Source organism: Thamnophis elegans, chromosome 3 (genome assembly GCF_009769535.1).
Source record: "Thamnophis elegans isolate rThaEle1 chromosome 3, rThaEle1.pri, whole genome shotgun sequence".
Taxonomy (NCBI): Eukaryota; Metazoa; Chordata; class Lepidosauria; order Squamata; family Colubridae; genus Thamnophis; species Thamnophis elegans.
Genome location: NC_045543.1, coordinates 93,079,287 through 93,096,663, shown reverse-complemented (window position 1 = coordinate 93,096,663; position 17,377 = coordinate 93,079,287). Strand labels below are relative to the sequence as shown.

The window sequence follows — 17,377 nt, the reverse complement described above, 5'->3', positions numbered from 1 at the left end:
TTTAGTCCTGGACAGAGGTTTGAATTTGTTTTGGAAAAGGTGATTTGGACAAAGTTCTACATTATATATTTTTTTTCATTTCTTTCTCAGTATGTAACTTTGCAGCTGTACATTGCTTTGTCCTAATATTTCAAGTTGTTAGGTCTCCTAATTTGATTCCACAGGTAAGTTTTTCCAATTCTTCAGTCTTAAATGTGTTGCATAGGGTACAAGACATGGGTTAATGGGCAGCCTTGTTCATTTTTTTTCTCTCTGAGCTACTCTGATTCTCTATTTGCAGTAGCTTCTTGTTTTTTGCAAGTATTCTCAGAATAATCAGGTCTTCTTTTTGTTATCTTACCACATTCCACATTCTGGCATTATCTATACAATCTAAGATGTTGCTCTAATCAACATCACAACCCAAATTACTTATTATATGCTGTTATTCTGTCCATTGTACACCTCAAATCAGTCATTCAACTTTGGCTGCTTCTGCCTACTTGTAAGACATTTGTCCTTCCACCTCCTTGCCTTTTTGGAAGATCTTCTGCAAGACACCCATGTGAAGAACGAGTGAAATCATTCAATTATTGTTAATTTTTCTTGCATTTCCTGACTCTAGTATAGGTTTATTCAACAATATTTTCCAGTCTCTCCGCCACATATTGTTCCAAATTTGTTGACACAGAGCTGTTATCACTTTTACTGCTTGTTCTGATGAAGCTTTAAACAGTTCAGTGGATATTTAATCTGTCTCTGGTGCAACCAATTTGACAGCTGATTTATTGTCTGTTGAATCTCAGTTTCTAGTGGAGTCAGTTCCTGAACATAATCTCTTTCTCCAAACATTTCTGTATTCTGTAATCCCATCTGTAAAGAGTTTGGGTATAACATTGCCATCTTTCCTTATTCACATTTGTATCTATGAAATATCTCCCATGATTACTACAATATGGAGTATTCCTAGCTTAACCATAAATTTTCTTTGATTTCTCTGTAATTGTTTTTTTCAATTGACAATGTTGTGAATTTGTTTACAGTGTATACACCCACAGACATACATACTCTATGTGTGCTTGTGTGTTCGTATTTGTATGTGTGTGTGTAGCATTATAGAGAAGCACTATATCTGTCTGTTCACATATTCCAAAAATGCCACTTTTGCATCACTTCATTCTTGCTTTGTGAATGTCAAGTTTTCATGCTTCTACATTCTAATTGTAAATATTCTTGTAAATAGAATATATCCTCTTTCAAAACTGTACCATTAGTGATCAGACTACTTACTCACTAGTCATGTTTTGCCATTGCTTTACTAAAGCTACTGAATCCCTCACGTAGTCAAGAGGCTAATCTACTGGGTTTACGGAAACCTGCAATCACTCATCTTTATATGTTAACATTGGTAACATTATCATAACAAGAACAGGTTAGCATTATTGTCTTAAGTTTGACCTCCAGAAGTTGAATATGACTTTGAAAACCAGTTGAAATACTGATAAACCAAGTTAATAGCTTTTATAGGTAGGTGCTGGTTAAATTTTAAAATGTACATTTGGATACATGTTATGGTATCTGTGACAGAAACAATGCATTTCAAAGAAATCTACTCATTTATATTTTAAATGTTAATTTATATTATATTTAAATGTTTATGAAGTGCAAACTGATTTTAAATCTTCCTCTTGACACAGAGGAAATAATTTATTTTTTAATATGCTTCATAAACCTTGAACACTAATTTTATGATCATTTATTTACAGCAATATCTTAAATTCATCTGAAGGAAATCCCATTCAGTTCAATCAAGCTGACTTTAACTATGTTTTAGAATTATACCATTCAAAATAAGCTCTATTGGTCTCTCATTGCTGATTTTATGAGTCAGTATGAATAAAATCAGTGGTGATTGTTTCAGATTGTTTGATATGTAGTTATTGTTAATACTTAGGATTTTGTTTAAAAGCGTGTTCAGAAATAATACATGGGTAATTACACTAAAAGAACAGAAACATACAGAATATCTAATTCATGTCATAAAAGGAAATGAATTATGTTCAGTTCTTTAGCCGAGCCATTGTAGCTTGAGTTATTTTAATTTTGAGTAATTGTCTTTATTTTTAATATTTTACCCCTTTATTTTTTTAATGCTCCTTAAATGGGCAAAAAGTTAAGAAATAAATGCTACAGATATGCAGCTAAATGAAATAAAAATGAGGCAAACTAGTCTGGATTCAGCATTTCATTCAGCTGGTGGTAGAATTCCTTAAATAAATGCTATTCAGAATGTTCCTACTGGAAAAAGCAGGGAAGCCAAATCTGACTGATTATCTTTTCTTCTGTAGCTACTCATCATTGGTTGCTATGGCAAGACATGTTGGTAGAAATCGCACTGTACTCCATGCTTTCAGCAGAAATTAAATTGAAAATTAATTCTGTAGCTAGTAAAATTCGTTGTCCACAAGAAACCATTGCGGGAACCAACTTTATGAATTTCTAATATTCATTTTAGGAAGAGATGAAAATATTTCTAGCTAACTTTTACTGTGGTCTATTTATTTATTCTGGCCAAACAATTGGCTATTTAAAAAGCATTAAATACTATATGTCCTCTTTTATAAATTTCTTAACCATTTTATAATTTAGTTTTAAAAAAGTCCTATTCCTTGCTTGTGTTGCTCTCCAGTGACATTCACCACAGCTTCCTTTTATGGCATACACAATGATTCCTAAGCGAACTTTAACTGTTCTCTTGCTGCCTTTTATTGAAGAACATCAGACTATTTATTATAGAGTTGATTTTTATGCCATTCACATGTTATCCAAAGAGATACAGTACACTGAAAATTCCTTTCTTTTTTTCCTGCTTATTGAGAATTATAATTATATAATTTTTCTAGATTGTTTTCCCCAGAATAGGTTATTTTTCTATATAATTGTGTGCTAATAGTGTAATACTTTTATAGGACTTTGAAAAATGAATATTAAAATGGGGAAATATTACTAGAAATTATTAAAAGAAATAAAATGCTAAAAATTGCTTGATGCAATTTTTGATGTCTTATTGAAGCAATGATAAACCTTTCAAGGAAAGGAAGCAAATGTGCTCCACTTGACAATCGTTTTGAAAAGAACTAATCTTTAGACTATATAGGGAAAAACCAGGGCACCTTGATCTGTTTTTCTACTAGCACCTAAATCTCTTAGGCTGTCATTAAACAAATCTTAGCTGTCTAAAATGATAAGTCTAGAAATGATGGTTGCAGTAATTTCTGTATCACAGAAGTATCTTATCTAAGCTGGCTGTGACTCTTGTAATAATCAGAGATTCCCTGGGGCTGTTGTGTCTTCACAGTATCTTCTTGCTCTGACAGATGTCTTTAAACTCAGTTTACTTTTACTGGATTTGAATATGTTGAAAAAATGAGGATATTGTAAAAACAACAACAACCAAGTGTTACCAAATTATTGGAAGGGTGATCACCTAGTGTCCTTAATAAATGGTAAGCAACAGAGTATAGAATTAGGTAAACACCATAATATTAAAAAGTGACATTTTGCAAAAAGAAAATAAAGTTGTTAGTAATACAGAGGAGAACCTTGGGAACCATTCTGGCTAATATTTTTAGTAAAAAGAAACCCACTTTCTTATTTGAAAAAATAGTGGAGGAAAATTCTCTGTAGCATTTCATTTTGAAAGTTGTTAAATATTACTTAAGAACCAAAGGCATCTTCTTAATTATGATCACAAAATGACGACAAATATACTTGGATATTTTGTTTTAAAAAAGAATCTATTTTGGTCTTCTTGCAAATACAGAAGACAAATATTAAAATTAAAGAATATCTGTGCTGCAGCCTTGGAAAAGACCTGGTTACATCTTATATGGAGAGCAACATCGAGTTGGAATGTATTCTCATGGAAATTATTAAAACTGGTTTTATAGCATTACGCAATCCTGACAAAAATAATCCCCAATAATTTTAGATTGAATAATAACATTTTCTACCTGTATCTAAAACATTGCTTAGAGAGGATATTTATGACAAGGTTGTTGTATCATAATACCGTAGGCAGATATTTAGCAGTTCTCCTTTTCAAGCCAACAGAATTTTTCTCTAGGGTGAATACTACAGAGCGAGGTGGGGGGAGCGGGAGGGGGGGATTGTTGTGGCGAGTGTGTGCTGGCTGGGAATTGAGTGCTGTAGCATGAAAGCACAACATAATTCAGGGTTCCTGTGATTTCATAGTCCATTGGAGGCTCAGGAGAAACACAGTGGAAAAGCCTTGGAATCTTCCTTGCTGGCTTCCCCGTTGACTTTGATTGTGATAAGCTGGCAGAGAAGGTCCCAAATGGCAGCCATGTGATTTTGGCATGCTGCAACTGTCATAAATATAAGCCAGTTGTCAAGTACCCAGATAACAATCATGTGACCGTGGGGGTGCTGTGATGGCCAGAACTTCGAAAACTGGTCCTAAGTACTACTTGTTCACTTGTCACAACTTTAAAGAGTTGCTGAAGTGTGTTCCTCAACTAAGGACTACTATAATAATTGCTGTCCTATTGAAGTTACATCTGTGAAAGCATCAGCATGATGATATGAGGAGGAGAAAGAGGAAGAGGAAGAGGAGGATTCCTGTTCTTTTCTTTTTAGTTCTGTTAAGAATCAACTTCTGGTTTTGAAATTGATAAAGTGTTAATTTAATTTGAATAATGGCTAAGACGCTGAGCTTGTCAATCAGAAAGGTTGGTAGTTTGATGGCTTGAATCCCTAGTGCCATGTAACAGAGTGAGCACCCATTACTTGTCCCAGCTTCTGCCAACCTAGCAGTTTGAAAGCACGTAAAAATGCAAGTAGAAAAATAGGAACCACCTTTGGTGGGAAGGTAACAGTGTACTGTGCGCCTTTGGCATTTAGTCATGCCGGCCACATGTCCACGGAAATGTTTTCAGACAGCTCTGGCTCTTCGGCTTTGAAACAGTGATGAGCACCACTCCCTAGAGTTGGGAACGACTAGCACATATGTGCAAGGAGAACCTTTACCTTTACTATGCTTTGATTTCTTTTTAAAACTTTAGTTTTTTATTAGTGTACTGAGTATAAATCATTTATTCTGTAAAATAAATAGTAGGCTGGAGGTTCCGGAGCCTATGAATGTGCCAGTGTCTAGTTAAATGTGATTTTTATTCATTTGAATAAACCTAAAAGTGAAAAGGAAGAGAGTCAGTAACTAAAAGTGAATTTAGGACCTATTGTGTCTCATTTCACCTCAGAAGATGGGGAAGAACTGTAATGATGTAGTCTATACTTAATTTACAGTATACACAATTTGTGACAGAAGTTTTTATAACTCCAAAAATTGCACTTAATAAATATGAGGAGATACAGATTTTCTTGATTACTTAAATCTAAATGTTTATTCAAGCTTTCATGAGAAGTTTGTCTTAATTTAAACAGAACTAGGTCCTGCTGTACCCGAGCCACTTTTTTGATGTGGGCTCAAGTGCACATGAGAAACAGCCTTAATAACATCCAAACACATTTCATTTGTAAACGAAACCTCTACAAGGTTCACTTCATGGTTTGGTTATTGTAATCAGAACTAACCCCAAAATTCATTTTTCTTAGGTAAAGATATTTTAAATCTTGATATTTCATGTGTAATATATAATACTCAAAACAATTTCTGATTTAGATAGTTCTTAGAAAACCAAACATGTACATTCATATAAGAGAAATATGTATAAATATTTGTAATAAAGTTCACAGAAATATAAAGTAGTATTTTATTTCCCCATTTGGTATTGATGTTATATAGCGAGGTTGAGCATATTTGCGGCTATGATTGCTGAGAAAAGGAAAAAAGATAGGCTTGAAACACAGCCTGAAATGTGGCACTTTGCCAGGACACTGAAGAATGGCAAATATGCCACATTTTAACAGCTGGATGCAGAAATATTTTTCTTTAATTTGGAAGGACCTTTTTTTCACAGTAGGGCAGTCTCAATAGACTGCGAGATCAAAGAGGGTGGGTCTGTTCGATCAAACATCATCTGGCTCCAGGGTGGAGCAAAATGAATGAACTGTCATGCATTTTTTCTAGTATAAAAGCTTTGCCAAGTAAGAAGTAAAGAAGGTCCTATGGTTTATTCTACATCATAGACCAATGGATAATGGATAGCTCATTCCCCAACATTTTCCTCTGATTCAGCTGACAAGAGTGCCTGAAGAAGCCCCCGGATTGATTGATAGTCCACTTTGTACTGTGGCCTCTGCTACTCTTAGAGATAAGTAGGACAGGGAAAATGTCGAGTAGCCCAGAAGGGCTCTTGGGAAAGGAACATGTTCTGATGTAAACATTCTAATCTCTACAAAAACAGTGTGGAACAATACTGAACAAAATCCACACTGAGGCCACTGGTTTCACTACACAATGTGAACATAGGCTTTTTCACTAATTTCTAAAATGCCAGCTGAATGCAACTTTAAGGATTAGTTGCACAAGGAAACATGCTGATTTTCTAGCTCCCATCTAATGAATGTGAAGAATGGCAGAATGATGGGCCTTTATCAGCATTAAAATATGGCTCCAGCTTTTACAACCATTGCTCATTTATTTTATGGGGGAATTTCAGACATAGTTTAGCATATATTTTATTACTTGGACTTTAAACATCATCCTGGAAACTTGACAGTTCATCTGTTAAAAATATACAAAAATTTTTACAGTGTTTTCATTTTGGAATCTTTGCAAAAGAACCTAAAAGAATAACTATTATATGTAGGTCTTTTTGTAAGACTAAGTCTTTCAAAATTATTTTAGCTTGAAATATACACTTTCAGCAAAGTAGATCTACTAGATCTGTCCTGCAAAAATCTAAATGATCAGTAGGTACAGCAACATGCTAGATATGCCATCATCAGAATATGTGAAAGTCAAATCGTGTATCCTACAGAGACAATGTTATTGAGCTTCTTAGTTGCTCTCTGTCTCCAAAATGAAACAAGATAAGGTGGATGGATCAGAGAAAGGGTTTCGCTATAGTGACAAATTATTCTGTAGTGAAATTTACAATTCTAATTAAATTAGAAATAAGGCTTTGTATAAGCATTTTTAAAGTTTCATATATAGCTACAAAGCTGATGCTAGTACAGACAATAAAATCTTGAGTTGCAGTTATAATGAATACAAAGAATGAGATACAGCAGGGATGTCAAATTGGCGGCCTCTGGCTGGATGCGTCAAATGCAGGCCATGCCCACTCCAGCTCTGTGTATGGGGAAAATGTCACAAAACATCACATGATGGCAACGTGATGCAGCAAGTTTGACACCTGTGAGATACAGGATTCTCTGTTGAAATTTTTAGTCAGTTTTTGGTAGGGAGTTCCAAATTTTCACAATTTTTAGTGAATATTCGGCAGGGATACCCAAACCTTTTCACCAGCCCTAACTTTGGCACAGTTTTATCTTTTCCTGGTTGGCTCTCCATTGCATGGACATAATGCTGCTGCTTTAATATTAGGAAGTTGATACTTAATACTGAGTGTGTTTGAGAATTCAGAAAAAGCACTGTATACTAAATTTTGTGAAATTTTATACCTTATGTAAGCCAAAATTTTATACCTTATGTAAGCCAAAAATACTTCACCCGTGTTAGTTAGGAAGACTAAGTGAGAGTTCTTAAACAAAGACTCTGTGCCAGTTCAAAATTAGCTTCAAATTAATTGAGATGAGATCATTTGTTGAATTCAGCAACTGATTGAAATTTCTAGAGGAGAAGGGTTCATCAGTAACCTGGAATACCATTCATGCAAAGCAGTATTTCATTTTGCAATGATAAATCTCTTCTGTTTCATTGGAGCAATTGTTTGCCACCTGTCAGCTTTTGAGTTTCAGCCAACCTAATGTGTCCTTTAAGAGGAATGGTTCCTGAGCGTCATTGGAGGAGGAGGGCTGATGCTTATTCTTAGCGAGAATGAAATTGACGAGCAGAAGGAGAGGAGGGTCTGCTTTCCTTTTCTCTTCAGGACAGCTCAGAACTTTTGCTTACTTTTCTCTCTTTTGTGTAAAGCATGGGTAGCAGGAAAGGGATTAGCTTACCACTGTGGAGTGAAAATGTTATGGACTATAAGTCCCTTGCAGTGAGTACCAGTCCTTCCACCCTAAAATGATTTAACTTTATTTAGAACATGTTGCCCCACTCTTCTAGGTCAGATACTGCTATGGACTTTAACCATGATTAGACGTTTAGGAAGAGTATCTGGTTGCAAAACTGATGATATGATATCATGCCACCTTCATCTATTTCAGGCTTTGTTGCAGTATTTTTTTTTTAGTACAGAAAGCATTATGGCATAATAGCCTGGCAAGTTCATCCCAGTAAGTGCTTGGGGTGGGGATGTATTTTATTCTGTTTCTGCAAGTGATTAAACAAAGGTCTTTAGTGCAGATTGAGACTATGGAGTGAGGTATATCCATTATTTCAATTCTCTTTATATAGTTATGGGAGGCAGGAATAGTTTGTGGCTTCAGGATTGGTTAATAGCTTAGACAGAGGATTGATTCAACTTCTTTTCAGGTGACCTTTGATTAGCTGATTGATTCATTAGGCTCTGGGATTGTTCTTGACATTCTTGTTTGGTAATGCATCTAGCATATCTACTTTTGCTTTGTCTGGAGAAACTGGGAATGAAAATGGCGTTGTCCAGACTTCAACCTCTCAGCTTCTCCTTGTCTCCAAAATGAAATAAGGAGTTGGAATGAGTGAGTGAGAGAAAATGAAATTCACTCAGTCAAGACAAGTTAGTCCATCATTTTTGTGTTACTTTGGGGGAAAATTAGTCACACCAAAGCTGTAATTGATGGAAAGTTGTTCTTACACATCACTGTCTGCAACCAGAAGTACTTTTTGGGAAAAACGATGTGGAACAGATACATTAAACAATTCTTTTGCTATTAAGTGTCCAGTTTTACTAACAACCACAAGGAAGATTAGCTACTGGGTAGGAGAGATATCTAATCACATTAAAAAAGTGTGAATGTTTGCAGTTATCGTGGTGATGAAAAAATATCATGACATCACAGACCTTTAAAGCAAAAGAAAGCTGAAATAAAATAATAAGACCATTAAACTTAGTGGTTACTTTATTTACAATAATGACTGAGTTGCCAATCCCAATTGTGGTCACTAAACAAGGAGTACCTATCTTATACTTTCTGATTGCTACAGTATGAGTTTACTGTAAGTACTGTATAGAAGGTTTTAACTACAGAAGTTGAAATTGTTGAAAGGAAGACTTTCTCATCAAACTGAGTTCTCAGGCAATATCTTCATATTGAAGCATACCACCTGGAAAGAAATGGTGCAAGACAGGGGCCAAAGCCATAAATTTATCTAGTATGACCGGAATACTTACAGGAAAAAAATTCACATATATTAATTAAAACAAAGGGAAGTCAGATTTTTTCCCTCCAACGGGACTATGATATACGTTTGAGTATAAGTATAAGTATAAATCTTTATTATGGTCAAAGACCAGCAATACACATTACTTTTTACAATATGTTAAAAAGCACTGACATTAAGATATAATTAAAAAGTATTGATGTTAAAAGTGGAAAATAACACACATGTTCTCACTCCCTGGTTTACCTGGGTACAAAGCCAATAAGTATGGGACTAAATACAATGGTCCAGAAATTGTTAGAGCTCTGTCCAAATATTTGGTACAAGATGACAACTATACCTCTGTAACCAATTTTTTTCTTGTGGACATTGCAGCAGCACAAAACTTTGCCACTGCGTACGTGGTAGTTGGGTTTGTGTCCTGGAGGAGGAAGCCTAGATAAAAATTGTCTGCCCTTCCTGGCAATCTCTCTAATAAGGGGAGAATATGTGCAGACCTACAAGATCTGTATAGCTCACAGTGTAATAGAACATGTGAGATATCTTCCACTTCTCCTTTACCACATATACAAACCCTTTCTGCTATTGGTGTTCTCTTATACCTGCCCTGGAGGAGTACTGAAGGAAGAATGTTAAATCTGGCTCTGAATAAAGCTATTCTTTGTTTTGGGAAGATCAAGTCATTTAGATATTTTGTCGATTCCCACACACCCTGTTTGATTCTGTCCTACTGGGGAGAAGCAACCTATTTAGTTCTTCTTGGAACTCTATGTCCTTCATTTTGTTGATTACTACTTGCGTTGCTTGGTCAAAGCCTAGAGACATTAAGAATACCGGTGAGAGCCCATAAGAGACCAGCTTGTGATCAATTGCCTGTTTCCAAGGGGAGGGAAGTTGTCAGTCAACACTAGTGGGGACAGTCCCTCTGAAAAGTCAGATTTTTTTCCCCCAACGGGACTATGATATATGTTTGAACATTTGAAAAGAAAAATAAGTTGCTACAGAATTTCTGAATTTCTAAGCTGCTAAAATTGATGTAAGTATAAGAATATTTGTAATACTGTTCGTCTGCAGCAAGAAAAATTGTTTTTCATATATGGCTACTAAATGATTGCCTTTTCTTTTGTTCTATTGTTTAACTGATGCCTAAAATTGGCCTTGTTTCTTATGTAGTTCATATAATTTTCATAGTTCAATATCAAAGATGTTTGTAACATAAAATGACATTTGTCTTTTAAAATTACACATTTTCTGTAAACTTGCTTATTCAATATGTGAATCTATGTAAGATAACTTAGGAATTTTCATCAGTCAACTTTTCATCTCTCTCTCTCTCTCTCTCACACACACACACACACACAAACACACACACACACCAGGGGAAACCCACAAAAAAGCCCACAAAAGCATACATATATTGTATTTCATGTATAGTAGGTGGCTAAATTAAATTTTAGTAACAATATAGGTAATTCTCAGATAATATCCATTTGTTCAATGACTCCTTTCTATGATTGAAAATATTTTTGCTAAATTCATCTTCAGGAATTAATGCTTATGAATGTTCTGTGTAAGGCTACAGATTCCCCCCCCCCAAAGTGCCCTGTTTAAATTTGAATTCTCAGTGTTTTGGTTCTTGATATCATTTCTTCAGTTGGATGGTGTGAATGAATGGTGTCATACATTTCTCCCAGGATGGCTTCTTCTAATTTTCTGCCTTATTCTTTAATATTTTGTAACTTGCTTTGGGAAATATGGGAAAGAGTTTGGTACAGCAGCAGCAACGACAAAATGTTCACTGAGTACTGACCCTTGTTCAGCCTTTCCCATTCAGTTTCCATATGTGCCTGCATGTGTGTTTATATGACAGTTCATTATTTAAGTTTACTCTGTCAAAATAGGTTAAATATTCTTTGGGAACTATGGCTGCATCTTTGATGCATGAAAATCATGCTAAATATAGGAAAGACTAACCTGATAAGAAAAGCATGACAGACTGCTAACATGAAAAATATTTTGTCATTTGTTTCCTCTGATTTCTGAGAGCATTAATAAGCTGTGAAATGTTACTGCAATAAATTTCTGAGAGTGGCACATAGCAACAGCAAATATGACTGCAGATGATTCATTCTAATGACTTGACTTCTGACCTGTTTACAGATATATGACCAAGATGGGACACTACAGCACTTTATTGATGGTGGGGAACCCAGTAAGTCAAGTTGGATGAGATATATTCGATGTGCACGGCACTGTGGGGAACAAAATTTAACTGTAGTCCAATACAGGTAAGGTCTACTTCAGTTTATCCGACAAACATTTCAATTTATTTGCAATAGTATTTTGTCAAACAAATGTGCATCAGAAAGCAACAAAAAAAGACCATATGAATAGCATATTTCACTGCAGCAAAAAAAATTATGGCTTTGTAAATGCTCTTACGGGGAAAAGCTGCCCTTACCAGGTTGCATCTAGAGGTAAGTGCTTTGCTTAAATGAGTGTGAGCAAAAAAATTGCACTAAAATCATGTGATGATTTTCTGTTAATATAAAAACAATCAGTTACCTCAACTGGGGTGTAATGTCAGTCAGCATAAGGAACCCCAGAAAATGTTAAACACTCATGCTTGCAATCAAGCTGTATCCTGCAAAAATTCCTGATAACTCTATTTGCCATTGTTTAGAAAACAAAAGTGCAAAAATATGATTTGATCCATATAATTGAACTATTCTGCTTTCCTTTTGGAAGAAGAGTTCAGTTTTAAGGCTCCAATCTTAAAAACAAACTATGAACTATGTTGGATTAGAGTGATGCTTTGTTTATTTATAATATGCATACTGTATCCATATTGATGGAAAGTAACCCCTATTAGATTCAGTTGCACTTATTCCCTATAACCTGTATACTCTTGGTCCCTCAGAAACAGCTCTGAACTTAGTTATATGGTCCACTGATCGATCAGAAAATTGTTTAATTCCCTTATAAGGTCATTGGGTTGAGTTCTCACTGCTAATTACACTTAGCTTGCATTTTCCAGAATGATTGTAGAAAAACGGCAAGAAAAATGTATGTGTTAATTATGAGAAATATAAGTCTACAATGCATTTATGTCTGAGTTTTATTATCTGCAAGGGACACCACACTTGGGTCATGGGATAAACAAAATGATCCCTTGAAGTTTCCCTGCGACTTCACTGAGCGCCAACAAAACCAAATAAATAAAATGGAAGAGGGGGGGAAAGTCCCACTGTGTTTATTTGTTTTGTGGCTTGTTTATCAGACAATTATTCTGGATGTATTTCTTCTGTGCAATTGTGTGAGCCTAATCCATTGTTGGGCAGAAAAGCTTAGTGAACACGGTCATTGCTTTGCATAGTATAGCACATCTTCTTTATGTATCATTCAAATGCATGTAGGCTTGAAAGTTTAGAATTTTACTCACAATAAAAATAGCAGTTTCTCTGTGGAAAAACCAGAAAGCTTTGGAGACACACTTTCTCCTAGCACCTGTCCATTTATAATTATCTAGGAAATAATGACAAATTTGAGAAGTTGTGTTTGGATGTAGAAGTCACATTTGCAAACAAAATAACCTAGTAAATGTGCTACAGAGCTATGTGAAGTTTCAGTCAACAATATTTCCCTTTTTAACTCTACCCTTTAAAGCAGCAAGATATATATATATATATATATATATATATATATATATATATATATATATATATATATATATATATGTGTGTGTGTGTGTATATATATATATATATATATATATATATATATATATATATTATATATATATATATAATATATGTTATATTTATGCTGAAAAAAAAAGGTATATATATATCAAATAACAATCCCGAAAATCCAAAGGATATTACCTTAGCATGCTGCAATGCACTTCCCACAGCAGTTTTGGGGGCTGAATAAAAAACTATCATATGAGCTGAGATTTTGCCCCACTGTACAATGTGTAGGTCACGACCTGCTGTACTGCATTTTCTATAAGGACTAAGGAACTCAATTTATAATACCTTATCTAATAAAAATTCTGAGAAATACGTACTTTTTTATGTCTAGCTATTGTTATCACATCAGTATGAAGTAGTTTCTCTGAATGTGACCAAATTCTGCTATATTGTATGTAAAATTAGTCCAATTTTAATTGTTCATTGTTAATACTCCACTATTTGCAATATATTATTGTGTTTTATCTTTATTTTTACTGTTATTGCTACTTTAATGCATTTATTTGCTGGTCTGTGACCATAATAAGATTGATTGATTACCCTTTTAAATTCAGAAACAATGATTTGACACAACTAGGAATTATGGCAATATGTACACTGAGCATAAGCACCAAAGACAAATTCGTTGTGTGTCCAATCACACTTTGCCAATAAGAATTCCATTCTATTCTACTTTACAGCTAATTTGGCAATTGCTATATTAGCTTCTTTGTTTTGTTTTGTCAAAAATGCACATACTTTTAAGTTGACAAAAATCATTTTTACAGTTGAATAAGAGAATAAGATGAATAAAAGTAGCTTCACAATCCAGAAAACTTTCATGAATGCAATGGTTATTATGCCTTTAATTTTTACAACTTAAACATGAAAGTAAATAATAGGAAATTAAAGGAAAACAACTTGCCAATTTGGGCCACTAAACATTTTCTATTAGACGAAAGTTTCAATATAATATTATTAGTAAAAGTAGGTTGGGAGTCCCTTCATGAAGAGTTCATCCTGCATGTTCATAGAAACATGGACTTGTCTGTGAGTAATTCCTTCCATAGGGAAGAGAGGTGGAACAGTTTTATCCTGTGGCTGGATTGTTTTAGTTCTTGGGGGGCTCTGAGGTGTTTAGTTTTAGTTCGCTGACGTTTTAATTTCAGCTTTTCTATTTTTTTGTTCACTGTGTTCAGACCCCTGCTTTGATAGATTACAAATAATTTAATCCATAGCAAAACTAAAATGGAAATTAATGCATTGTTGTCATAAAGACTACACCATTTACAACTGTTGAAGCACAATGGAGAGGTTGTGGGAGATGGCAGTGCACCATGTGCCACATCAGGTATGGTGCTAGTGTGATGCAACCAACCTCTTCCATACCTGTCACTCAAGTTGCCTAAACAAGAATGTAGATGGTGTGCTTGTAATCGAGGTATTTTCTGATCTACTAGGACAGTTGTGAACATATATTGTCCTTATGCAGAGTTCTGTGTCACATCTGATATACTCTTAGAGGAAAGAGAGAAAGAGAGATGAATGATGTCATACTTCTGCTTGCTCTTTCCAAGAAGAGAGTAGAAGGTGCTCCTAGTCAGCAGATAGAGTTGATTGCATAGGAGCACCGTTCCCCCAAAATTCACTGGCTTAAACTGAGCATATTTGCAAGCAAAAATACACATTCTCAATCAAACTCCAGCCATGGGAAACCATTAAACATCTGTCAATATTAAACAGATCTTATAGCTCCCTGTTCATTCTGTAATTGTTGCTTAGAGTTTTCTCTCTTGATCTGTTTTCAATTGCTTTTAAAAAACAGTTTAAAAAAAACCCTGGCATCTATCACCAGGGACTACATCCAAGTGTAGAAATAAAAAACAAAACAAACTTGGACCCTGAAAATCCATCTAATTTTTATTGTATATGGACGTCCTCCTCACTGAAAGTCAGATGGTTTAAATTCATTCTGTTATGATTTGTAATATCTAAATGGAATTTTCTTCAAAGAGCTCTTGATTGATTGACCCTTAGCTGAACGTTTTGTTTTTATTTTGAAGCTGACAATAATGTTTGTTGGCATGTGTTCTGCTTCAACTGCGTTGGACGCCACGAAGCTATCTTTATGATCATCCAACCACAATACTAAATACATGTCAGCAAAGGAAATATTATCCGAAAGAGGAAAAATCCCTTTGATGTACTTCAACATGCAGAGATTTCTGCAAGTTTTGGAAGCTCTGTGAGCTTGTAAGGAATGGTGTATGCTTACACTTCCCCCCCTCTTTTTTGGCCTACTCCTCAGAGACCACCCATTGCTCGAAAACAGTTCAGTTCTTTCAGCACCAAAGTGTGTCATTGGGTTTTAGCACATTCATTTGCTGGGCTGCTGTGTTTATGTTAGGTGAAGCCAAACAGAGAGACGAAAAGTTACAAGGGTGAAGTACAAAGTAGACTGTATTTTTTTTCCAAAGTCAGGAGATGCGGGTGATTTATAACTCTGCCCCAATTTGATTTTTATGTAATGGTGGAAAGAATTAATAAAATGTGCAGCTTGGGTGAAAATAGTGGGAGGGGTAGGGGTAGAGCATGAGGGCAGGAGAGAGAGCAAGACTTGAGTTTTTGTCAGATATTCATAGGTTGGGGAAAAAGCATTCTGCTTAGCCAGCAGTGCCCTCCTGAGACAGGGTGGCAGTAAGCGAGGAAAATAACAAGATAAATGAAATTTTTGCAGCTGCTCGTAAAATATTGAGAATCTGCACTTTTTTATTGATCTTTATGATCCTGTTGCCAAGAGCCACTTTGCGGTGACAAAATATGTTGACAAGTGCATATCTCACTGCCATGAAAAATGTGGTTAAAGATTCTCCTTATGTCGGCAGTGTTACACAAGAAACAAATTGCACCACTCTGGCCAATTTTTTACAAAGGGACTAAATTTAAGGCTTACCATCCTGCAAGCTTTTATCTCGACTTCAAGCTTTTAGCAATTCTTCACTGCAGGAACCAGTTCAGATTCAACTTTTTCAAAACTCCATTTATATCTATGCTTCACATGAGGTGGTGTTATAAATGGCCCTTCCTTACTTCTATGGCTATATCATTCTGCAGGGTGCTATTCCAGGTAGAAAAGAATGCTCATCTTGTATTTATTGAATTGCGATCTATCACATATGAGGATATTTTATGTTACTGTAACTGGTTTAGGTGACAAACTACAGTGTCAAGATAATAATTTCTCTTTTGGCTCCTAAATGACTATTTTAGTTTTACCACTGCCTGTAGCCTGCCCTGATACTGTTTCAGATTGTGTTCTTCCTTCTAAGAAAATATTTATTAACTACATTATAAAATGATACATAAAGGGAAGTATGAATGAATAAAAAAATGGCTGCTTTGTATAGCTCTAGTTTAGTCAGACTGTACAACTCCGTCCGACTTGTACAGATCTCAGGCTGTGCTAAGCACAATGAAGTGGTAACATGCCTTGGTGCAAGCAGATGGATTTCCCTTGAGTAGGTGTCAGAGGTGATATTCAGCAGGTTCTGACCAGTCCTTGAGAACTGGTAGCAGAAATTTTGAGTAGTTCAGAGAACCAGTAAATACTACTTCTGATTGACCCCACCCCCATCTATTCTCTGTCTCCTGAGTCCCAGCTGATTGGGAGGGAATGGGGATTTTGCAGTAACCTTCCCGTGGAGTGGGAGGGAATAGAGATTTTACAGTATCTTTCCCCTGTCATGCCCACCAAGCCACACCATGCCCACCAAGCCACGGCCACTGTACTAGTAGTAAAAAAAATTGAATCCCACCACTGGTAGGCATGTATGTTTGTATGTATGCACACACAGAGAGCAGGGCAGAATTGAAATGAATCCAAAGAACTTCAATCTATAATACAGCATCTCCTTGCTATTGTTTAAAACAGTTCAACTTTGTTCAGGCTACAAAGAAGACAAAGAAAAGTTGTGTTAACGAATTCCATTGAGTTAATTGTATTAAAATTAAATCCATTGAAAATAATTATATTTTCAAAATGTTCCAAAATATTCAGCCTCCCGGTGTATTATTCAGTTATGATTTTGTTAGTTTTGTGAAAATACACTTGGAACATTCTGACATTCCAGACAAGTGACTTTGCTGAAAAAGTATGAATCCATTGTTCACTTTTGACTATATTAGCGACTTTTAAAAACCTGCAACATTATTCTAGATTCTGAAGACATGCAATTTATTAATTATCTTCATA

General features: G+C 35.2%; 1 protein-coding gene across 1 annotated transcript in view; it reads left to right on the top strand.

Moving 5' to 3' along the window:
• PRDM6 (PR/SET domain 6) overlaps nt 1–17,377 on the top strand; it is an 87,543-nt gene that overhangs the window by 45,252 nt on the left and 24,914 nt on the right. The window contains 1 exon segment of the mRNA XM_032214147.1: nt 11,555–11,682. Coding sequence (XP_032070038.1) covers nt 11,555–11,682 — 128 coding nt within the window.